At 56.2% G+C, this 23,229-nt stretch overlaps 2 protein-coding genes across 13 annotated transcripts in view; one reads left to right on the top strand and one right to left on the bottom strand.

Moving 5' to 3' along the window:
- The window catches only part of KATNIP (katanin interacting protein), a 35,225-nt gene extending 15,678 nt beyond the window's left edge, over positions 1-19,547 (top strand). For 8 of the 11 annotated variants that reach the window (XM_083711260.1, XM_083711262.1, XM_083711261.1 and 5 more), the window contains exons 13-27: positions 336-476; positions 2,986-3,814; positions 5,998-6,738; positions 7,500-7,708; positions 9,872-9,947; positions 10,287-10,464; positions 11,815-11,980; positions 12,233-12,390; positions 12,492-12,556; positions 12,875-12,985; positions 13,546-13,685; positions 14,655-14,756; positions 16,391-16,551; positions 18,113-18,201; positions 18,688-19,547. In XM_083711260.1, coding sequence (XP_083567386.1) covers positions 336-476; positions 2,986-3,814; positions 5,998-6,738; positions 7,500-7,708; positions 9,872-9,947; positions 10,287-10,464; positions 11,815-11,980; positions 12,233-12,390; positions 12,492-12,556; positions 12,875-12,985; positions 13,546-13,685; positions 14,655-14,756; positions 16,391-16,551; positions 18,113-18,201; positions 18,688-18,746 — 3,225 coding nt within the window. In that variant the 3' untranslated portion in view covers positions 18,747-19,547. The remainder of the gene's footprint in view (positions 1-335; positions 477-2,985; positions 3,815-5,997; positions 6,739-7,499; positions 7,709-9,871; positions 9,948-10,286; positions 10,465-11,814; positions 11,981-12,232; positions 12,391-12,491; positions 12,557-12,874; positions 12,986-13,545; positions 13,686-14,654; positions 14,757-16,390; positions 16,552-18,112; positions 18,202-18,687) is intronic. The other 3 variants (XM_083711255.1, XM_083711254.1, XM_083711263.1) reach the window with 1 other exon arrangement.
- A 1,254-nt stretch (positions 19,548-20,801) lies between these two features.
- The window catches only part of LOC310831174 (uncharacterized protein), a 33,996-nt gene continuing 31,568 nt past the window's right edge, over positions 20,802-23,229 (bottom strand). Inside the window, exons 6-7 of one of the 2 annotated variants that reach the window (XM_083711563.1) lie at positions 21,927-22,430; positions 20,802-21,455 (exon numbers count right to left, since the gene is read on the bottom strand). In XM_083711563.1, coding sequence (XP_083567689.1) covers positions 21,047-21,455; positions 21,927-22,430 — 913 coding nt within the window. In that variant the 3' untranslated portion in view covers positions 20,802-21,046. The remainder of the gene's footprint in view (positions 21,456-21,926; positions 22,431-23,229) is intronic. The other variant, XM_083711564.1, reaches the window with a different exon arrangement.

Below are 23,229 nucleotides of genomic sequence, written 5' to 3'. Positions count from 1 at the left end.
AGAAGAGAGGTGGTGAGAAATGCCTGTCGCTCTTGAAGGTCCCGCCTGCTAATCTGCAAGTCGGTGTCCTGTTGGGATCCTGGCAAGCTGCAAAGCTGATTTACTTTGATTAGAACAAGTCCCCCCCCCCCCCCGGTTTGACCCAGGCAGCGGCTCTCTGGAGCTGCAGGGAGGCTGCCGCTGGCTCTCCCCGAGGCAAGCCTGGTGTCCCTAGGAGCAGGTGGGCATGCGGCTCTTGCCCTCCTCTGGCCTCCCCTTCTGCTCTCCAAGCTGCAGCAGCCGGGCTCCTTCCTTCCCAGCCATCTGCTGCGAGGGTTTGCTTCCGTGTCTCCTAGGTCAGCAAAGAGCGCTTCCCCTGGACGTGCCTCTTCCAGCCTCCAGTGCAGCTGTACTTCGTGGTCCGAAATCCCAGCTTGTCTGATGACTTTGGTCTATCCCGGATCAGGATTTGGAATTACAGCACCCCCGTGCCTAGTGTAAGTGATGACTTTGGTCGTGGGCACCTCGGGGTGCGGCATGTACTGTTCTCAGCTGTTATTCCGTTAGCCTTGGAGAGAGGGGAGGGGAGGGGAGGATGTTTTTTGGCACTGCTTCCATTCCAAGCTGCAGAAATGCTTGGATGACGCCTTCAAAACAAGACTTGCCCTTGAGGCTGCATCGTGAGAATTTCCAAACAACAAAAAGAGCCTGCAGAGTTTTGGACAGCCCTTTTCCATTTTGAATTGGCTTTTGGGCACAATCGGAAAGGGAGAAGTTACTAGGATATCATGCAGTAGAAAAAACCCCCATTTGGGAGCTGCTGCTGCTGCTGCTGCTGCTGCTGCTGCTGCTGCTGCTGCTGCCGCCGCCGCCAAGTGGGGCCTGCAACAGACAGTTGCAGTATGAAGTGGTGCTCCTGATCAGGGTTCTAACCTGCCTGCCCTGCCTCCTCTCAGGACACTCCATTTCTTAGGCACATGGTTTTCCTTTCCCTCCCCCAATAGGCAGACATTGTTCTGTGATCTCTCCACAGGCTGAGTCCTCAATGGGCCGCTTTTTCAGCCTTTTTGCCCCATTCAGTTTCTTCTCGTACTCAATATTTTTTCCCTAAGCCTTGACGATCCAGCTGGTCTTTGGTTGTACACTAAGCCCCCGTTCGCAAGGCTGCTGGCAAATGTGGTGCACAGCCAAAGCCACACACCCCCCCCCCCCACAGCAGATGGCAGCCGCTTCATGGTTCTGGAAATTTGCTGTGAGAATTGCTCAGAGAGCCTGCTGGGATGATTTGTTCAGAATGGCTCCAGGTACTGAGCGAAAGAGGATTTTCTATTCTGGATTATAGATGAGCTAAGCCTTATCCTCCATGACTCATTCTCATCTGTGCTGTCAGAGGCAGTACTCATATGGCAGCACAAATAGAAGGGAAATGGGGAAGCCGAGAGCAAAGAGGGAGGCCTCATACAGCTTTTAAAGCAGAACAGAAGCAGCCCCCCTTTCCCCTGGGAAATAGGTGGCAGGAGGGCACTTTGCTTGCTGGTCTGCTTGGGGGTCAGGTGCTTGCCTGGTGTAACTCCAGGGGCTTGAGAACAGGTCCTTAAGTCCAGGCTCTGACGGGAAGAAAAATTGTCCAAGCCAAAAGGGAGCAATTATGAAGGTTAGCAGGGATGGCTCACCTGTGGTCCTCCAGGTGTTCATGGACCCAACTCCCATCATTCCTGACCATTGGCTTCACTGGCTGGGAATGATGGGAACTAAGACTCCAACAACATCTGAGCAGTCACAGGTTGGCCATCCCTGGTTTAAGGAAATGGAGAGAAGCACAGAAGCTTCAGAAAACCAGCCTCAAGGCATGAGCAGGTATTGGTCTTATCCCAGGGTAGCACTAAACTGCATGCAAGGGATCTGTGGCCCTCTAGATGGTGTTGACCTGCAACCTCCATCACCCTTGATGGGTCTTTGACCGTATAAATAAATCTGACCTTACCATAGTCCTCCTCTGTCGGCCACGCCAGCTGGGGCTGATGACATTTGGAATGCAGCAACATCAAGAGGGCACTGGGTGGCCCATCATCCCTGCACCGAATTGTGTTTTAGCATCACAAGAACAAGCCGCAGCAACTTTGTGCTCTCATTCTCCCTCTGCACTTCTGACGTGGCACCTGGAGGAGTTCAGAGCTTTTGCTTGCCTTTTACATTAACAGCTGTTTAGTGTGTTATCTGAACCCAGACACTGGGGCTGACCTTGATGTATTAAAGCAAACCAACTTCTATCCATAAGCTTTAGCTTAACCACAGTTTATGGCTTGGGCAACACGTTAAACTGCAGCTAATCTAAAGTGGAAGGGGAACTCCATCTTCCTTCCTCAGAGCCCCACCATGGGAGCACATGACTCTGAGGCTGGCACAGGCTCACTCTTGTAACACTAAAGCAGGGGTCAGCAAACTTTTTCAGCAGGGGCCGCTCCACTGTCCCTCAGACCTTGTGGGGGCCGGACTATGTTTGGGGGGTGGGGAATGAACGAATTCCTATGCCCCACAAATAAACCAGAGATGCATTTTAAGTAAAAGCACACATTCTACTCATGTAAAAACACCTCGCAGGCCCCACAAATAACCCAGAGATGCATTTTAAATTAAAGGACACATTCTACTCATGTAAAAACATGCTGATTCCCGGACCGTCTGCAGTCCAGATTTAGAAGGCAATTAGGCTGGATCCGGACCTGGGCCTTTGTTTGCCCACCCATGCACTAAACCATGGTTTAGTGTTATGCCTGAACACAACCAATTCCTCAACGCCTACAGGTTTAATTGTGAGGAAGATACTGGCACCCCTTCACATGTGTCAGAGCTGAAGTGCGTCGCATATGTTTTTAGCTTGCTGCTGACTGTCTCTCTTCACATCTTATGAATTGGGCTCCTTTGGGAAGGCATGAAATGAAAACCACTGACTTTTGCTTGGCTCCCAGACCCAGGTCCTCCTTTTGTTTTTCTGTGTGTTTTCAGGATCTTGACATTGGAGCAAGAAACATCATTGTCTATGTGGATGGAAACCTTGTATTTGCTGGTGAACTGCAAAAGGGCTGTGGAATCGAGGGTGCTGATGGCAGCAGCTGCACCACCATTGAGCTCCCAGAAAGTCGCTCCGTTCCTGGGAAGGGGAGGGAAGGAAGGGGCTGGGGCGCGGCAGACTGGAGCCACGAGCCAGGCAGGGGGCTGTTGAATCTGAAGCCTCCCTTGGGGGGAAATTGCTCCAAGGAAAAGGACAGCTCTCTTGGCCTGGTTAAGTTGAAGCAAGATCTCCAAGAAGCACCTGACTCACTTTCCAGGGGGAATGTCCACAGCCCCCTCTCGCCAGAGACCATGGAGCCCCCTCATTCTGACGACGATCTTTCTCTGAGTGAACAAATGGAAAAACTCTCTGGAAGGAAACTGTCTCAGCTGCCTGGCATAGAACCGCCCTGCATCCTGCCTGCTTCTGAGGCCAAAGAAAAGAGCCAGATCTGCTCACCTAAGCAAAACCCATTCCCCTGGCTTGAATCGCAGCGAGCCCAGCTGCCCGACGATACCATCGGGAGGGGCTGCCTAGGATCAATCAACAGGAGCCCCCACCCCTGCCCAGATGATCTAGAGAGATCCCACCTTGAGTCTGCGGAGGGGAAGCTGCTGGCAGGCGCCAGGAAAGAGTCGGCCACCGGCTTGGACTTCCTGAGTCCCCTGCCCAGCAAGTGCAACTATGCGGCCGACCTGCTGCTTCCCGGGCGAAGCCTGGGAGGCCACGGAAGGGAAGAGTTTGGCCATGCCATCTTCAAGGAGGAAGCTCCACCGGACATAGGTAAGAACTGATCCCCAGCCAGCTTCCCTTAGGTGTCCATTCGGGTCATCTGGTTTTCTCGCTTCTTAGACAGCGAGCACTTGCCTGCTGGCCACAAAGGGGAAGTGTGGGGTGGTGCCCCCATCCACAACTTCTTCCTTGGGCACAACTGACCCGCACAGTCTCCTTGGGATGCCTTGAAGGAGAGGCTGTTTATAATCACACAGTGAGCAGTGGAGGTGGAAGTGGCAGTTGTGGGAAGCGACTCCCTTGGCAGCTGAAGGAAATCCCCCTCCCATCGCAATTTCCCCACCCTTCAGCTGCCCTCGCTAACTGCTGGGCCTAGAGAGCCCGCACACCGTCTTCCTGGTGGAGTTGGGGACTATTCGGACCCTTTCAGCTGGGCAACTGCGGTGCATGGAGAAGTTGCCGCAGGAGTGCTGCTTCTCGGAGGTGTTCTGCCAGGCATGGAATGCCGCCATGGATCCTGGGGCTGGGGGGGCCTCCCTCCCTCCCTCGCCTGGGTGGTTCTGGGCTCTGGTTGGCCATGCTGCGATGCTCTTGCTCCCCTCCCCTGAGCTTGAAGCTCTGTCTACTCAGTGGGCAGCCCCACCTGGCTGTTCTGGGCTGCCCCTAGGGGGGGTCTCACTGGGAGCTGGTGCCTTTGTTGCTAGACTAAATAGCACTTCTTCGGAGGGGGCAAGGGGGCGGTAGAAAGATGCTCAGCCACTAAAGCTGCAGTATGAACTGTACACGTTTACTTGGGAGTAAGTCCTACTGAGCATGGAAGGGGGACTTGCCTCTGAGAAAACATATATGCAGTTGTTCATTGCTAGAGCTCTGGAGCAGAAGAAAAGAGCTCAGGTGCAGTGAGAGCTTCATCTCTTCGCTGCCTGTGTTTTTTCAGGGCCAGGTTGGTTTCCCCAGGCCAAGTGCTCAAACTGCCTGCCTTCCTTCTTTTCCTAACTTCAGGAGTTCGTCTCCTGCCATGGGCTGTCCTTTCGTCTTCTAAGAAGCAGCCCTTTCTATATCCTGCTTGGGCCTGTGCTGGGGAGCTTGCAGGATGGGGCTCAGCTCTGAGTCACATGGAGCTGTAGCATTTCTCAGGAGGGAGCAGCAGTCTGTGAAGTATGTAAGAGCAATTTGTAACCGGAGGTCTTAAACCCGCCCCCACTGCTTGATTTTCTCTGCTTAAATCCTAATTGTTTTGTTCAGGGATGTATTTTATCTGAAACAGATCTTTTAATAAGATTCTGTTCTCTTGTAAGGAATTGAGACCGACAGGTCCTGGGCACATCCCATCAGCAGATGTGGGGATGTGGCCATACGAGAACAAATTGACGTCTCTGCCTGGCTTGTATCAGTGGCATGTAAAGCTCACATTATTGGATTTCCTGCCTTTTTGCTACATCTCTTAAAACCTCATTTCACAACAAAGCCGTGTGCCAACTGTGTCATGCGTCAGGGACGTCTTGGCTTGAGCCGAGTCACGCGCGGACTCTTCTTCCCAGGAATGGTGTGGGTCCAGCACTCAGAAATGTTGTAAAAAGTGACACCTCTGAGCATCCTCTAAACTGGGATAGAGAGCCTGTAGCCCTCCAGGTGTGACTGGAACCCATCTCCCAGCAGCCAGCATGCACAGTGGTCAGGGAGGGATTGTAGTTGGTGAAAGAACACACACATCATGTTCAGAAACACTCCAGCAGCACCTTGAGGCCAGAATGGGAGAAAACTCCCACCTGACATTCTGCAGAGCCCCAGCCAGTCCAAGGGGCCAGTTTTCAGCTGGATGGGCCTGGCTCAGCGTAAGGCAGGTTCCTGCGTTCCTACAGCGGGAGCTGCCTTCCAGCTCCATCTAGAGGACAGACGATAGGTTCCCCTGATTTAAGCTGTGCAGCTTACTTGCCATGCAGCTCAAGCTTGAGAACCGTTACTCCATTTGGATACCTGGTTTCCAAACGCTTTGGAGAGTCTTAGTTGTAGGAGTCCAGCTCCGTCTGGCTCAGAGCCACCCTCTCCTTTGGGGTCTCCCTCATCTAAGGGTGTGTGAGCACAGAGGCAGACCTTTCCACGGGGCTCTTCCGCAGCAGGACTGTGCTGCTAGACCCGCTTGCTGGGCTTTGGGGGCACCCCCTCACTGCCTCTGCAGGAGGGTTCAGCCAAGCCCAGCAGGCACCAGAGGCGCTGTTTCTCCCTCCTTCCAGGTGAGGCTCTGCTGGCGAAGGGCAACGTCACACGGCCTTCCCGGGGAAAGTGGGGCAGTTCCCAGGAGCAAGTTCTGCAGGAGTCCTGGAACTCTCTGCTGAAGTTCAACCACTTGCACCACGGCCGAATCTCCAACATGGACTTCCAAGGGGACATTTTTGACGAGTTTCTCCACCAGCAGAAAATCAGCCGGCAAGGAGACCAGAAGCTGCGGGCGAAGGAGAGCGGGCAGGGGCTGCCCAGGCGCCAGGATGGGGAGGGCTGCTTGGACCTGGAGGACGGGGGCGACTTCCAAATCCCAGTCCTGCCTTTTGGGCAGCGCTTGAGAATCGACATCCGCTCCACCTGGGGGGACAGGCACTACGTGGGCCTTAACGGGCTGGAGCTCTTCAGCTCCAAAGGGGAGCCCATCCAGATTGCCAAAATCACAGCCAACCCCCCCGATATCAACATCTTGCCCTCCTATGGCCAAGATCCGCGAGTGGCCAGCAATCTGCTGGACGGGGTGAACCGAACTCAGGACGACATGCACCTCTGGCTGGCTCCCTTCACCCCTGGGAAATCCCACTGCATCTTCCTGGAATTTGCCAAGGCGTGCGAGGTGGCCATGATCCGCATCTGGAATTACAACAAGTCTCGCATCCACTCCTTCCGGGGCGCAAAGGACGTCACCATGCTGCTGGACGAGCAGTGCATCTTCAGAGGGGAGATTGCCAAGGCTTCTGGGACCCTGGCTGGAGGTGCGGGGGAGGTCTTTAAGGTTCTGCTTCTAATTATGCCTTGCAGAGAAAGCAAGAGGAGGTGGCTCCCAGTCCTGCTCACCCGCCCAGCCCCTTCCCTCAGCTGATACTTGCCTTGGAGCAGGAAGAGATGCGCTGGGAAGAGGGAGGGCCAGGGGAAGGGAAGTCCAGGCTGCATGCCCTTCTCCCGAATGCAGGGCTTGGCCTTAGCTGCCGGGCAAAGGAGAGATGAGAGGGGGGGAGGCAGGCCAGAGTTTCCCCTGCCCCACCCCCCTTTTGGAAACTGATTTATTTTGGTTTGATTTTATCCTGAATTTCATGTTGTGAACCACCATGAGATCTTTGGATGAAGGAGCGGTATATAAATCTAATAAATAATAGCAATAACTTGAAAGCAGGCTGTTCATGCCTGTGCTCAGCCCTTCTGCCCTTCTGGAGAGGTGCGCCAGCCAGATCTCACCTCTCATATCCTTTTGTCCCTTTGCTTTTGTTTCTGGCTGAGGGTTTAAACAGCCCCAAACCCATCACCAGCCTCAGAAGCAGTGCTTCTTTTCAGGGGGTGCCCCAGGGTGCGCAGTCCCGGCACAGGAACCAGTATGAAGCGCCACTGCAGCCTCTCCTGGGCTGGATGTTGTGGGGCTGGAGGGGCAGGGAGCAGTGTCTGTGACCTTCCTGCTGGCTTGCAGGAGGAGGGGGGCGGCTTTAGCGCTTGGGCTGCTGACTTGAGTTGTGTCGTCACCATAGAGTTGACAATGTTTCAGCTCCAGAGCAGTTTGGAGACACCATCCTGTTCACCACGGACGACGACATCCTGGAGGCCATCTTCTGTTATGACGAGTCCTACGACGAGGAGGCAGAAGGCGCCTGCAGCCTGAGGTACGAGGAAGAGCTGAAGAGGCCGAGAACTGCGGATGGGGAGGGGGACGAGAGACCCTTCACGCAGGCGGGCTCACGGACGGAAGACAGACAGGTAAAGTTGCCTGTCATGAAAAGGCTGGCTGGGGGGAAGGTGGTGCAGAGGCTCGGTCTAGAAGATAAACTTCAGGCGATAAACTGAATGCGTCAGAAACTGATCTCTAACCCAAGCAGGGAACTTTGGCTGGGAAGGAGCTTTCTGCTATGGTTCTTGGCACTCCTCATGGGGAGGGGGCTGGAAAAACTGGCCTCCTGTGCTGCAGAGAAAGAGGGGACATGGGCCAGGATGTGGTGGGTCTGTGGCCTGCAAGTTCCTCCCCAAAGAGCTCCTGCCATAGGGGAACAGGCAGCCTTTGCTTCTGTTGAACACTAGAGCAGTGTTTCCCAACCGGTGTTCCGCGGCACACTAGTGTGCCGCGAGACGTTGCCTGGTGTGCCGTGGGAGGGAGGCGGGCGAGTCGGGCGGCGAGAGGCGGGGCGGCAGCGGCGAGCACACGCGGGGTGGCGAGCGAGCGAGCTCCCACATCCCATCGCCGCTCGCTTCGGCCGGCCGGCCCGTGCTCCGCGCTGGTGTCGGCAAGCCTTGCGCACCCTTTTGAGGACGCCCCGTGCTCGGCGCTGGTGTTGGCCAGCCTTGCGCACCCGGGGGATCTCCCCCCCCCCCCCGTGAGCGCAAGGCTTGCGGGTGGAAGCCGGCAGCACGGAGCACGGGGCGCCCTTCGGAGGACGCCCCGTGCTCCGCGCTGGTGTTGGCCAGCCTTGTGCACCTGGGGGACCTCCCCCCGAGAGCGCAAGGCTTGCGGGCGGCAGCTGGCAGCGCGGAGCACGGGGCGCCCTTCGGAGGACGCTCCGCGCTGGTGTCGGCCAGCCTTGCGCACCCGGGGGATCTCCCCCCAGGAGGGCAAGGCTTGCGGGCGGAAGCCGGCAGCACGGAGCATGGGGCGCCCTTCGGAGGACGCCCCGTGCTCCGCGCTGGTGTTGGCAAGTCTTGCGCACCGGGGGATCTCCCCCCGGGAGCGCAAGGCTTGCGGGCGGCAGCTGGCAGCGCGGAGCACGGGGTGAACTTCGGAGGCTGCCCCATACTCCGCGCTCCGCGCTGGTGTTGGCCAGCCTTGCGCACCCGGGGGATCTCCCCCCAGGAGGGCAAGGCTTGCGGGCGGAAGCCGGCAGCACGGAGCATGGGGCGCCCTTCGGAGGACGCCCCGTGCTCCGCGCTGGTGTTGGCAAGTCTTGCGCACCGGGGGATCTCCCTCCGGGAGCGCAAGGCTTGCGGGCGGCAGCACGGAGCACGGGGCGCCCTTCGGAGGCCGCCCCGCGCTCCGCGCTGGTGTTGGCCAGCCTTGCGCACCCGGGGGATCTCCCCCCAGGAGCGCAAGGCTTGCGGGCGGCAGCTGGCAGCACGGAGCACGGGGCGCCCTTCGGAAGACGCCCCGTGCTCCGCGCTCGTGTTGGCAAGCCTTGGGCACCCGGGGGATCTCCCCCCAGGAGCGCAAGGCTTGCGGGCGGCAGCTGGCAGCGCGGAGCACGGGGCGCCCTTCGGAGGCCGCCCGTGCTCCGCGCTGGTGTTGGCCAGCCTTGCGCACCCGGGGGATCTCCCCCCAGGAGCGCAAGGCTTGCGGGCGGCAGCTGGCAGCCGAAGGGCGCCCCGTGCTCCGCGCTCGTGTTGGCAAGCCTTGCGCACCGGGGGGCGCGTGGGGCGCCCTGAAACAGAGGGTTCCCCATGCTGCTGACTGTAGCCTGCCGCCTGACGCGCGGGGCGCCCTGAAGCAGAGCACCCCTCGCGCCAGGCAGACATGGGCCAGCCCCACAAGCTCGGGGGACAGCGGGGAGGCGCAGCACCGCCATCCCACTGTTCCCCGACCTGGTTTTTTTGGGGGGGGGAAATAAAGGGGAAAAAAATTTCCTTTATTTCCCCCCCCCCCCAAAAAAAGTAGGTGCGTCCTATGGGACGGAGCGTCCTATGGGACGAAAAATACGGTACTTACTATTTCATAATAAAGTAATTATAAAATACTTTCTTTGTGTTTATTTGATGCCTATTAAAGAGAGTTACTTTATATATAGTCAATATAGGCACAGAGTTAATTTTTTAAACATTTTCTAATGGTGGTGTGCCTCGAGATTTTTTTCATGAAACAAGTGTGCCTTTGCCCAAAAAAGGTTGGGAAACACTGCACTAGAGAACAATAAGCATTGCTCTAACCTGTTTCCGTTTTAGGGCTGGATGCAGACGGCTGTGCCAGATTCTGTCCCTGAGATGGTGACCAAGGAACCAGGTGTCTATACTGGGAAGTGTAAGTCTGACTCTGCACACACGGCTCCCGCTACCTTCTCTCAACGGTTCCACCGTGTTTGCTGCCATGCTCCGCAGAATGGTGTCCCTTTGTCCCCAGCCTCGCCTCTTGCTTATCCCCCTCCTCACTCCGGGGGGGGGGGGCTTTTAGTGCCCTCTGTCCTCAGCTTTCCTTCTCCCAGGAGGCACCTCAAGCAGACCATCAATGCCCCTGGACCCTTTATTTAGGCTTGTGCATATGTGGCCTTGGCAGTTGCTGTAGCTGCAGCAGCTCCAACTCCGGGCCTCTTCTTTACAGACCTTTTTCCTGGCGGCTCACTGCCTGTTTGCCTTTGTTTAGGCCTTCTGCTGAATTTCACCGCTTCTTGGGGAGACGCTCACTACCTTGGACTGACAGGGCTGGAAGTGGTAGGAAAGGAGGGCCAAGCCATCCCCCTTTCTCTGGACCAGCTCTCTGCCTCTCCGCAGGACCTGAACGAACTTGCAGAGTACACAGATGACTGCAGGACCTTAGATAAGTGAGTATCTCTGCAGGCTGCCAGGACAGGAGAGAAAACGGGTGTGGGTCACTGTCTCTTCCTCTGTGGGGTGCTTCTGGGAGGGGCTCCTGGGGTCCAAGAGAAGTGTCACGGACACATGGCTTTCCCTAAGGAAGCCTCTCTGGCAAGGCTGGAGGCGGGGAGCATGCTGCCGAAGACTGCACTGTGCCTTGGGCACATTATTTAAAACATTCCTGCCCTAAATGTCACACAAATGGTTCAGGCTGAGCAACAGAGCTGGTGGGTCTTGAGACTGGGGCAGGGCTGCAAAGTGTAACCGTGGAAGGGACTCCCCAAGTAAATTCTGGGTTGATGGTGAGGGGCTGGTTCTGATCTTTGTGCGGTAAGGAAGGCCTTTCTGTGGCGGCGGCTGGACACTTGTGGTCTTCCTGGAGACAGGAGAGATGCCGTGGGCCTCCTCCGTGGCCCAGGAATAGCAAACACCCTTTTCAAAGGCCAAAAAGCTCAGCCAACTCTTGTGAGTCTGCAAATTGGGGAAAAACAAACCACCACAGGGAGGAGGGGGTGTGGTGTGTTTTCAATTGTAATTATAGTATGCTTAGGAGCCAACAGATTGCAAGTGAAGCTGGCCAAATTGAAATTGAAATTTGGGCAAAAATCAGACTCGAGAGATTTGCCAAAAATAAGAAGAACCCTCTGGAGCGAGCTTCTCTCTGCCATCGCCATTTTGGGTTCCTCCCCCCCCTTAACATTTTTATGCAGAGCAGTCCTCTGTCTTCCTCGTAAATGAAGTAAGAAAGATGATGATTTCTTCTTATATTTACAGATAGGTAGCCGTGTTGGTCTGCCATTGTCAAAACAAAAAAAATCCTTCCAGTAGCACCTTAAAGATCAACTAAGTTAGTTCTTGGTATGAGCTTTCGTGTGCATGCACACTTCTTCAGATACACTGAAACAGAGGTTACCAGACCCTTCTATATAGTGAGAAGGTGGGGAGGGGTATTACTCAGAAGGGTGGTGGGAATGGGTGATTGGTAGATAGCTGTGATGAGCCTGTTGACGACTCTTAACGACTGCAATAGGTCTTACAGGAAAAGGCAAGGGGTGAGAAGGTGAAAAATGGCTTTGTCATGTATAATGAGATAAGAATCCAATGTCTTTGTTCAGACCAGGTCTTTCCATGGTTTTAAGTTTGGTAATAAGTTGCAATTCAGCAGCTTCTCTTTCCAGTCTATTTCTTCTTCTTATATTATTAGTATTAGTATTATTTGTACCCTGCCCATCTAACTGGGTTGTCCCAGCCACTCTCAGTGACTTGACACTCAAAATATTGTACCTCTTTCTCTCAACTTTCCCCCCTTCTCCCAGATTAATTGATGGGATTAACATTACTATGGAAGATGAGCACATGTGGCTCATTCCGTTCAGCCCCGGAGAAGCTCACGTGGTCACCATCCATTTTACGCGGGCGGAGAGCGTTGCTGGGCTTCGCATCTGGAACTATAATAAATCTCCCGAGGACACCTACAGAGGGGTGAGCGGAAGTCCTGGGCAAGCTCCCAGAATGCACTACGCTTCCCCTGGATGTGGCCACATGCAGCAGAAGGAGGTGCTCTGTGGGCCAGTGGTCACCCTGGGCACCTTGAGAGCATCCTGTGGGCAAAGGGGGGCCTTCCCACCCCCCTCCTCACACTCCTTGCCCTGGCCAGGCAGCCTCCTCCGCAGGAGCCAGGAAGGCCAGGGGCCCCGGCTCCTGACTGCTTTCCCTGCTTTTTCTTTTCCGCAGGCAAAGGTGGTCCACGTCTCCCTGGACGGCTGCTGCATCTCCCCTCCAGGAGGCTTCCTCATTCGCAAAGGACCCGGCAACTGCCACTTTGACTTTGCTCAAGAAATCCTCTTTGTGGACTACCTGAAGGGTCCCCCAGTCATGCCAGCCTGCAAACGGTGAGAGAGGGGTGCCCTCTGGAGCTCTGCGCCTACTGGCCTGTGCATTTAGGAAGTCTGGTGCCCTCCAGTCCCTGACTTATGTGCTTATCTTTGGGCAGAATGGAATCGGTGAAGGCGGAACAAGCCAGCATGGACTATGAGGCTCCCCTGATGCCCTGCGGCTGTATCCTTCTCTGTCCGGCCTGCGTGGCCCCCAGGCCCTGCCTGGCCCTCTGCCTCCAGGCCCTGGGAACTGGTTTGACTGGTGTGGGAGCGGGACCCTGGCACGGCATAAACGGCCTTGGGATTTCTTTTGAAACGAAACCCGGCGTGTTTGCATTCCTTTAATCATCATCACCATCTGTACTGTTTTGTGGTGTATCGTTTTGTATTTTGCCGTTTGAACTATGTTCTGTGTTTTCTTTGTCCCCTGCTGTGGGAGGCCAAGGCCCAAGAGATGGGATGCAAACGTTTACAATATTTCCTCAACGTCCTCCATCAGTCATTTTCCAGTTCCAGCTTCTTACAAGTTGGGGTGATCCGTATTACATCGGTTTGAATGGGCTGGAGCTGTATAATGAACGCGAAGAGAAGATTTTCCTCAGTGAGAACAGTATCCTTTTCAAGGAACAGCTGGAATCTGGCAAAAGCTGCACTCTAGAGGAGCCCCCACAAATGAAACACCTTCTGGGGGGGATGGAGGCAGGAATTCAGCTGGAATTAGAGTTATGAGGAGCTGAGCATGTGCAAATGGGAGTTTTGTGCAAGCAGCTCTCCCCCTACTCCCCTGCCTGATCTGCCCCACTTCTTCAACTCAGGACCAGAATGGGGCCTCCACCAATATTGGCCAGAGGTGCAATATGTCCTAATTTAATTCCAGTTGAGGGTGGGCGGGGGGGGGGGGCAAGTTTCTCAAATGACCAGTGATGGCCCTCTGGGCAGGATTTGGCTGACCTCCTTCTGGGTGGCAGCATTTTGGCCACTAGCTTTTTGCCACGTTTGCTCCCTTGTGGAAAGAAGCTTTCCTGAGATAGCAGCCTGGCATTAAATCTCCCTTAAGGGAGCAAGGTTAAGATCTGGTGGGCAGCCTGTGCCTTTTCCTGGGGAGGCCGGCTTGTAACACGTTTGCGCAGCAGACAGCTCGGACGTTGTGCTTGACAAAGCGCCCTTCAGACATTGCAGCTTTCCCAGACAGCGTCAACATATTGGAAGGCGTCTGTGGAGACGTCCGAACGCCAGACAAGCTCATCGATGGCGTGAACGACACGACCGATGGGAGGCACACGTGGCTTGCGCCCATTCTCCCTGGCTTGGTAGGCCTCCTTTGCATCTTCTGCCTGGGCTCCTTTCACATCAGTGCCGTGTGATGCCTTGTGCAGCCGGACACATACCTCCGCAAGCCCTTTCTAAAGTAATCAGCAGCCGTCTTCATAGCTCAAAGCCCTGGAGTGGGAGCTCAGCCTCAGGCTGTCCCCTGCATCCTCAGTTTAGCAGCAAAGGATCTCTGTCGCTGCCGGCAAAGCTGATTCTCCAGAAGTCAGAATAGGGGATCAGCCTTCCCACCTGTGCCAAGAAGCAGGCAGGGGTGCCAGGAAAGAGCCTGCAGAGAGTGACCTGCTAAAGGACCCCACCCTCCGAAGAGGAGGAGTTGCTGTTGTGATTAGGGCTGAGCGATTTCTGCTTTTCAACATTGTGAAAACCAGCTAAACATTGTGATTATACTGATATATCACAGAATGTCTGAAAAATAAGGAGGGAGCTATGTAGAGGCCTTGGCTGTCTTCACAGTTTTTCCTGCATTGTGATTTTTGGCAGCACCTGCTCTTGGGATTCGCTGCCCCCCTAAAAGAGGAGGCAAGAGCAAAGTTAACAGGGGCTGCAGGACTCAAGAGACGCCTGGGCTGGCCTCACAGTTTCCCCTACATGGTGATTTTTGCACAGTACACACACACATGCCAAGATTCACAATATATTGCCAGGTCAAAAATTATGAAACCAATATCATGATATGGACTTAAAACCAGTTTTGGATGATCTATTGCCCAGCCCTAGTTGTGATGGAGCCGCGAGCTTTGGGCTTGGCAACTCTTTCTGTCTCTCATAACAGGATGCTAAGAAGAGGTTATGCAGGCATCTCACAACTCCTTTTATTCTTTACAAATTATCCGGAATTTGGTTTCCAGGATGAGCAAGAAATATATTGGCCCTGTGTCTTTCTTCATGTTGGTTACATGAATTCTGTCTAATTTGCGCCTCTGTGTTGTTGCTTCCTATGGCGGCAGGTGAATCGTGTCTATGTCATCTTTGACTCGCCTACGACAGTCTCCATGATTAAGCTGTGGAATTATGCAAAAACTCCCCAGAGAGGAGTCAAAGAATTTGGAGTAAGTGATGGTGCCCCAGAGCAGCTTATGAACCCTCTTCTTGTCTCTTTGAGGGCCTTGTGTCCCATTACCACCATGTATTTATGGGACCGCCTCTCCTGGTCTGCCCCACAGAGGACCTTGAGGTCCATGAATAACCATAGTTTAGAGGTCCTGGGCCCTAAGGAAGTCAGACTATCCTCCACCAGGGCCAGGGCCTTCTCAGTGATGGCTCCGACCTGGTGGAATGCTCTGTCCCATGAGACCAGGGCCCTGCAGGATTTAACTTCCTTCCGCAGGGCCTGTAAGACAGAGCTATTCCACCTGGCCTTTAATTTGAATTCAGCCTGATCTTTTATTTCCCTTCTCTTCCCTCCCCCTCCCCTTTTATGAAGATTCCCCGCTCTGAGACCCCACAGCTAATTCTCCCCTGGCCTCCTCGCTGGCCCAAGTAGGACTAATTCCACCAGCTAGCCCTGGGGATTATCTAATGCTTATTGGATGGATTTCCCCCAAATTGATTTTTGAACTTTGAATTTTATTGTTTTTCATGTTTTTATACTGTATTTTATGTTGCTTCTATATTGTATTACAATTAAGTGTTTTAAATTTGTTGTTAGCTGCCCTGAGCCCGGTTTTCTGAACCGGGAAGGGTGGGGTGTGAATAAAAATTTATTATTTATTATGTCCCCCAACTGGTTCAAACTGACCTTCTCAGGCCAGCCTTGGCATTGCTGGGCAGAACGGTCTCCCATGGCAGAACCTCCTTGCAGAATGAGCCTTAGAACCTTCTAAAGCTGCTTCTGTTTTTAGACTGTTTTCATTTATCTTATGAGATTATGGCTTGTCGTTTTTTAACAAGTTGTTGGATGGATGGGACATAATTAATGTGTTTATTTTTTGGGAGGGGAAGCTCTCCTCCTGTGAGCTGGTGGAGCTGTCCTTCTGCAGAGATTCAGACTTTTGGTCTTGCCGCTCACAGACACGGACTGCTGCCGCCCATCCCCAACTTGGTGCCCTCCCACAGTTCATAGACTCATAGATTTGTAGGATTGGGAGGGAGCCTGAGGGTCATCTAGCCCCACCCCCTGCAATGCAGGTATCACACCTAAAGCACTCGTGACAGGTGCTTCTTAAAAGCGCCCAAGGAAGGAGAGTCCTGGACTGCAGCTCCCTTTCCCCCTTGCTGGTTGGGATGATGGGAGTTGAAGCCCCACAGCTTTGGGAGAGGAAGCCTGGTCTCCTGTGCTTGGTCGCAGCTCTTCAGGACCCTCAGGCAGGCGAGGGTCTCTCTCCTCACCAGAGGGGCTGCCAGGGACTGAACTCCAGGCCTGTCTCCTCAGGGGCTCCTGAGCAAAACGCTCGGCCTTCTCTGAGACTAGATTACTTGGAAACTGCCCTGTAAGAGGCAGCGGAGACCATGAGAGTTCAGCGTGGAGCTGGGTTTGAGGCTCAGCCTGTTGCTGGCTGGCAGGCAGGCCAGGCCTTGGGGCTGGGTGCTCAGCTACCTGCTCATCTCCCTGCCCTGGAAGCCCCTCCTTCAGGCCACCTGGGACCCTGACCCTCAGGTGGTGATGTGTGGGGGGGACCCTTCAGTCTTTCCCACTTGTCAGACTGGGCTCTTTCCTTCTCCTACTCCTCCTCTTCCTGCCCAGCTCCTTGTTGATGACCTGCTTGTCTATAACGGGATTCTGGACATGGTGAGCCACCTGGTCCACGGCATCCTCCCGACCTGCGACCCCGTCGTCCCCCATCACACCGTTCTCTTCACGGACAACGAGAAGATCTGCCGTCAGGAGAAGAGCTCCGTCATCAGGTAAGCCAGCCTGCCTGCGTAGCGCCTGGCATGGAAAGCTCTTGGCCAGCTTTGCGCCCAAGTCAGTCAGGCACCTTCACTTGGGCACCTTGAAACAGCTCCCCTTTGGGTCTGAGGGCACCTTTCTCAGGGGCGGCAGCAGCCCTATCTCTCTTCACGGGTCCCACACATAGACCCCTGAGAAAGGACCCGTCTCTTCATCTTTGAGCAACAGCTGTCATCGCCTTTGTTTTCAACTAGTTCCACACCCCAAAGGCTTGAAAGGACCCACAATCAGTGGCTTTCTTGCCTGTGAAAGAGTCAGCGCTTTGTCTCCAGGGAACTGTCCCGTCCCCCCTGCCGCCTTTGCCACCCTCTGGTTAATTCACTGTTCTGATCCACTTCCTTCCTGCCTAAAAGCTCAGCAGGGCTGCAGTCGAGGGATTTCTCTCTGGGTGGATATAATAAGAAAGCAAAACCCTCTGACATAAAGGCCAGATGAAAGCAAACAACAAGGAATAATCTAATTTGACAAGCATGTTCTGGAGAGGGTTTCTCACTGAGCATCTCTGGGGCCAGATAATCCTCTGGTGCAGGAGCGGAAAGGCTGTCGAAAGCCGTGGCCAGCGGCAGCGAGAGGGAGGGGCCCCAAAGCCATCTGTCTCTGGAAGCAGGCTTGTGCCCGACCACAGCGGCGCCGCTTCCACCAGCCCCAAGTCATGTTCCGGTTCCTCGATCAGAATTACCCAAGGCCGGTGTCTGTGCACGTGCGGAGGCACAAGAGGAGAAGGGGGGCTGCTGGCAAACAGAGGGGCATCTCTGCATGTGATCTCTAGGGCAGGGCAGGGCAGGGCAGGGCAGGGGGGACCTGGGGGCCTAAGAGCAAAGCCCACACATCATCTCTCCCAGAACTGGCTGGGGGGGGTAGGGGCTGGGAAAGAGAGGTCTTGCCTTCCCTTGCTTGCACCTTCCGCTCTTTCCCTTTCTCCACCCCCACCAGCTTTGCGCTTCCTGGGATGATCGGGGTGGGGTGGGGTAGGGAGGGCAGAGGAGGACAGAGAAGGGCCTCTCCTCTTTTCTGGCCAACAGCGGCAAAAGAGAGATCAGGAAGCTCCCCACATACTTCTTAGAGCAGGGGAGGCGTGTGCTTGCTTTTTCTTTACTACATAGCAAGTTGCTGGGGTCTCTCTCTCTCTCTCTCTCTCTCTCTCTCTCTCTCTCTCTCTCTCTCTGGTTCCTTCTGCAGCTACCCTTTAGTAAAGAAGAAGCCCCCTCCCTGATCCGCGGCTGAAAGGTGGCCAATGGGCAGATTCACTACACCTGCCCCCCACTCAGCTGCTGGACTTCTAGAGGAGCCCCTAGAACTTCAGAACTTCAGAAGAGCCTGCTAAATCAGGCCGGGGGGGGGACACAGCTAGACCAGCACCCCATTCTGTCTCCCCGTGCCAACTAGAAGCCCACAAGCACAAGTGCAACTCTCCCCTCCTGCGGTTTCTGGGAGCTGACCTTCAGAAGCCTTGCTCCGCAGGGCCGTTGCAAGCCCACTCCTCCCTTTCTCCTCCTTTTTCTCTTGGTCTGACAGCAATTACATAGAAGACCAGGACGTGCGGATGATGAATGAAAACCAGATCATTTCCTATTCGAAGAAGAAGCAGGTGCCTGCAGACCCAGGTGGGCTCCTCGTCTGGGGCTCCTCAGAGGAGGGAGGGCAGCCCGGGGGGGTCTTTCCAGGGAGCCAGAGGCCACGCTCCCCAGGCGCTCCCCTGGCCTCGGCTGCCCCCCCTTCCTGGGGGGTGGGAGCTGCTCTGCTGTGGCTGCTCAGCCTTTTTGGGGGAGGGCTGAGATTGCTGCTCCCCTTGAGCGGATCCCTGCACAGGGAGAGGGCCCTCTGCAGGCTCTCAGCCCAGATCTCTGGGGAAAGGCAGGTGCTGCTTCTCGAGGGGGGGCTCTTAAGCCCCACGCAGCAACAGCAGCCGCACGTGGGCCCCAGCAAAGCAGCCCCCTGAGGGCTGTTTCTGCAGAAAAAAGGTTGCTGGCTGGCTGGCCCCCTCTGGTCCAGATTGGTCTGCCTCTGGGGCTGAGGCCCTCGAGGTCTCCTTGCCTGCAGAGGCAGCGTTGCATCTGAAAGCCCTCTCTCTCCCCTTCTCCCTCTCCCAGCACTTCGCCCTAAAACCTGCATCCAGGACAAAGGATTGCTGCGGAGGATGAGGCAGTGACTCGAGGAAGACATGGAGCTGGCCTCTCGCGTGGCTAGCCTTGGGCTGCTGCTCCCCCCCCACACCCCACAGAGAGGGGGCACCGCCTAGCCTCCTCAGGGCCGAAACCCCCAGGACTGCTGTTCTCAGCTGCAGCTGCATTAAATCTATTCCCTGAAGCCCCTGTGTGCTTCAGCCAGGAGAGGCTTTGGCTGGGCGACTGCTGCAGAGAGAGGCCTGGCCAAGGCTCCCGGGGGCTCCCAGGCAGAGGAATTCCAATTCAGGTGCCGGGGGGGGGGAGTGAATGACCAATGTGAAGGAGGGGACAGCTGGCAGCCAAGGGGCCCCCTCTCCCCCCCCAGATCCTCTGCGCTTCTTCTGACACTTGCAGTCCGTCCTGCCACAGGTAGGACACAGGGGGCAAAGTGGTCAGAGCAGTGCCTTCTGCCCCCCACTCCCAGGCTTCCCGGCTTCCCAAGCTCTCTGGGAAAGGAGGCAGAGCGGGGGCCACAGCCCCCCAAATAGGGCCCAGGAGGAGAGAGTGCCAATCCATAGCGGCAAGAAGCTCAAGAGGTCAGAAAGCTGCTATGCAGCCCCCCTGTTTCTAACGCTGGGCTGGCCAGGAGCTGCAGCCACCTTGGCCCCCTCCCCAGCCAGACGGGAGGGGGGGGTCCCTGCAGCTGAAGGGGGCTCAGCAGCACAATTCACCATGTCACAGATCAGGTTGCCTCCATCTGTTCCTCTTTGGGGCCACGGATCCTCTCCCCTCCCCTCGCCCCCCTTCCTGCGATGCTGTTTTGTTATTACATGGTTGCCTTATGAGCCTGGCTTTCTGGTGGAGTCTGTGGGGTTGTTTTTAGCAAGCTGGGCGGTGGGCTTGGATGGTCGAAGGGGGCAGAGGTGGAGGGCTGGCTCTGTCCACTCACATGGCAACAAACAGAAGCCGTTCCCCCTCCTGTTTTGTGAGGACAGGTCCTAGGGGTCTATTATGGGGTGGGGAGAGACTGGGGGGGAGCTGGAAAGCAAAGACAACTGGGCAGCCTCCTGGGGGCACCCAAGCCTCCATCGTGGGGCCGTGGCAACTTTTTGCAGCCGGTTCTTCAAGTAGCTCCCTCTGTCTCCTGCAGTGCCAATGGGAGGGGGCACAGAGCCTGGCCCAGGTGGGAGGGCAGCCTTCCTGGAGGAAAGAGGAGCCTCTAAAGGGCTCAGCTGCCCTGGTGGCCATTTTTGCCCAGGAGGGGTCTGGGCTAGATGAAAAGGAGCCTCGTTTCCTAGTAAGTCTTCCTTGTGGGGATCTGCCCCACTTCCCATCCTTCCAGCCCCTTCCCACAAAAGAAGAGAAGCAGGGCTGCCTTCCCCTCATCTCCCTTGGGGGGGGGAGTACAAGACCCCTCTCAGCAGCAGAGGCAAGCATGGAGCAGCGCTGGCCCCCCGCCTTCCTCTCCCCCCACCCCGCAGGCAGCATTGGGGGAAATGAATCAGGCTGACATTTCTATTAGCAACCAGCGAGGAGGATGCGTGAAGGAGGAGGCTGGCTCTGGCCAGGATTATTTATCCCAGTTAGGGCTGTCAGGAAAGCAAAATGGTAGTCAGTCAGCCATGGCCAGAGGACGGGCATTGCCCCCCCCCCCCAAGCACTGGCGCTCTCTCTCTCACACCCCCCCCCCAAGTCGGTGGCCTTTGCAGAAGAAGAAGTCGAGGTTCTCTTGGTGCTTTGAGCCATCCCACCTTTCCTGAGGGCACACAAACCCAGCCCCTTAATCCCCTCCCCAAGTGCCTGTTGTGTAAGGCTTGGAGGCCGAGTTTGCGGCGCAGGCAGTGATCTGTAAGTGCCGGCAGCCAGCTATGGCAGGGAAGACCAGAGAGAGAGAAGGGGGCCAGATGCATGGCTGGCCAAGGCCGTGGCCCCCTCTTACGGCCCCCCACAGGAGAGCCTTGCCCCAAAGAAGGGGTCAGCATCTGCCCCCACTGCAGGACACGCCATCGCCTTGAAGCAGCTGCACAGACGGCAGCATCCGAGGAGGGAATCCCTAAGACTGCAACACAAAAACCTTGACCAAATATCAGCCGCACAGATAAAAAACAAAACCAGCAATATTTAATACATATCTGTCGTCTTCTTTTTTAAAAAAGCTATGAATGAATATATGCTCTGTTCTGCAGACTCAGGGTTGTCCCAAGCCAGGTCCACCTGCTTCTCCCCAGGCCTCTAGCGGTGGCAGGGACCGAGGGTGGGAAAGGGCCGAGGATGGGGCCAGAGTCACCCCCGGCCTGCTGGCCCTTGGCTGGGCGCCCTCTGTCCCCGGGGGGCTTTGGCCTTCCTACACGCCCAGCTGCGTCCTCTCCCGCAGGGCCTGGCTGCTCATCCCCGGGAAGATGCTCTGCAGGATGTCGCAGTAGACCGTGTAGAGCTCCGGGTCCATTTGGGGTCTGGGGAGGGTCCTGGAGTTGCAGGCCTGGTCGGCCGCCGCCAAGTGCTGCAGCAGGTAGACGTCGCTGAAGAGCAGCGCCAGGATCTTGTGGGCGGCCTTGCAGGGGTCCTTTTCGGACTGCACCAGGGCCTTCAGCTCCGTCAGGGTGTAGCCGTTGTAGCGCTTGCTCTCCTCGGCCAGCGGCTGCACTGTCTCCCCGATGTGCCGGACCTTCCAGCGCAAGCACTTCAGCTCCTCCCGGACCTCCTGCAGCTCCTGCTCCACCGCCAGCAGCTCCTGACGGGTCACCAGGCCTCTGCTGGGAAGAGAGAGAGGGAAAGGTGGGCATCATGCACTGAGCAGCCCCTCCCTCTGCCACGCCCCTGGGAGAGGGATGGGAAGTGCCTTTGTGCCAGCCAGAGGCAGTGCACACGGCAGGAAAACATTCCTTGCACACCATGGGCATTTCATGCGCCACACATCCCAGGGGAGGGGGCACCCCATTCAACTCTCTTTTAGGTCTGCAGGACAACAGCGTCACAGACACACAACACTTCAGCCCAGTAGGAAGAGGCAGGTGTTGGCACCCACAACACCCGCAAAGCACCCAGCAAGAGCCAGAACCCCAAGATGGAACCTCGGCCGCTTCCTGGATGAATGAGGCAGAACAGCTCCCTCCTTGACACTACCATGGGACTCATTCCTACAGAGCTGAGCGGAGAGGCTCTCGCAATCCCCGGTGCAGAATGAGGCCTCCTTTGGCAGCAGGCCTCTCACGCAACCCACAAACCTCTTCAAGTCCTCCTCTTCCTGAGCTGCTCTCATGTCCTCTTCTGCCAGCTTCACATGCCCAAGAGGCTGGGCACGCGTCTGCCTTGCCAGCTGGTTTCCTGATGCCGCGGCCAGGAACTCTCGGCTCACAGGAGGATTGCCATGCCGAGGCAGCAGGGCTCTGTGCATCCTGTTCTCTGGCACCAGGTTGGGCCTCAGGGGGGCTGGGTGGGATGCCAGCCTTGAGGGTGGGCCAGGGGCCAGGGGCCCAGGTCCTGCTGCTGACACCCCCGCCTGCGCACTTGGATTCAGGCGGCCGTGCTCAGCAGTCCCTCGAGCGGCGGCTGGGGCCGCATCCAGATGCCTGGCTTCAGGGGAGGCGAGGCGGCTGCTGGGCTCCGACGAAAGCGAGGAAGAATTGGTGGTGCTGGTGGGAGAGCTGGACGGGGCTTGTGAGACGCTCCTCTGCCCATCGTGGCTCCTGGCGTTTCGCTGCGGCTTCACAGCTGAGTGTTGTGCAGCCCTGCAAGAGACCGAGAGTGTTCACTCCCCTCCTGGCCGGCACATTTTACGTCCCGTGAGCAAAGGCCACGGCTGCTCCAAATGCATGCATCTCTGCCCACTCAAAGGCAAGGGGTGGTTTGCAATGAGAATTTTGGGGGCAGCTGAAGGCAAAGGGCTTGCATGCCTTTTCTCTTTCTCTCACCAAAAAAAGGGGTCTGTGGGGGTCTTTTGCACAGCAGTTCCCTCCTGAACCTACCAGGGGCTGAATCCCCAGAACTGGAAGGGCACCAGAGGGTGCTTGCAGTGAGAGGCAGAAATTCCCCCTGGGATCCTGGCCACAGTAAGCAGGCCAGCCAAGACAGACTTGGGTGCCCACAGGTGTGGGGGGGGGGCTCCTGCTGTCTGCTTCCTCTATGACCATTGGGCAAAGGGCTCAAGCTGACAGGGTGGCATTGCCCATCCCACCTGCTAAGGCTCAGCCAAGGGCTGCTGGCTGTCCCAGGTGCAAGTTCTGCTTAGGGGCTCCTTCGGGGAGCAGGGAGCCCAGCTGGCCTGGGCAGACTGCAGGGAGCCAGCCCCTCTTCCAGTTGCGCCTTCAGCAGGAGACTTTGCTTGGCCCTCTTGCCAACAGCAGGGCAGGTGTGCCCTTCTGCCCCAAACGCAGCCAGCCTCCCTTGCAGCCAGAGATTCCTTCAAGCCGGACGTGCGCCTCCTCCCATCTTACGCCCCCAAGGCGACTCAGTGAAGCGTCCATGCACAAGCAGAGGTAGAAAAGGAGGATCCAGTCTACGCTGGGGGGAAAGGAGGGCAGGGCTGCA

Source organism: Podarcis gaigeae, assembly GCF_964106915.1.
Source record: "Podarcis gaigeae genome assembly, chromosome: 14".
Classification (NCBI taxonomy): domain Eukaryota; kingdom Metazoa; phylum Chordata; class Lepidosauria; order Squamata; family Lacertidae; genus Podarcis; species Podarcis gaigeae.
The sequence above is the reverse complement of the archived record's forward strand: the minus strand, read 5'-3'. Positions and strand labels throughout refer to the sequence as shown.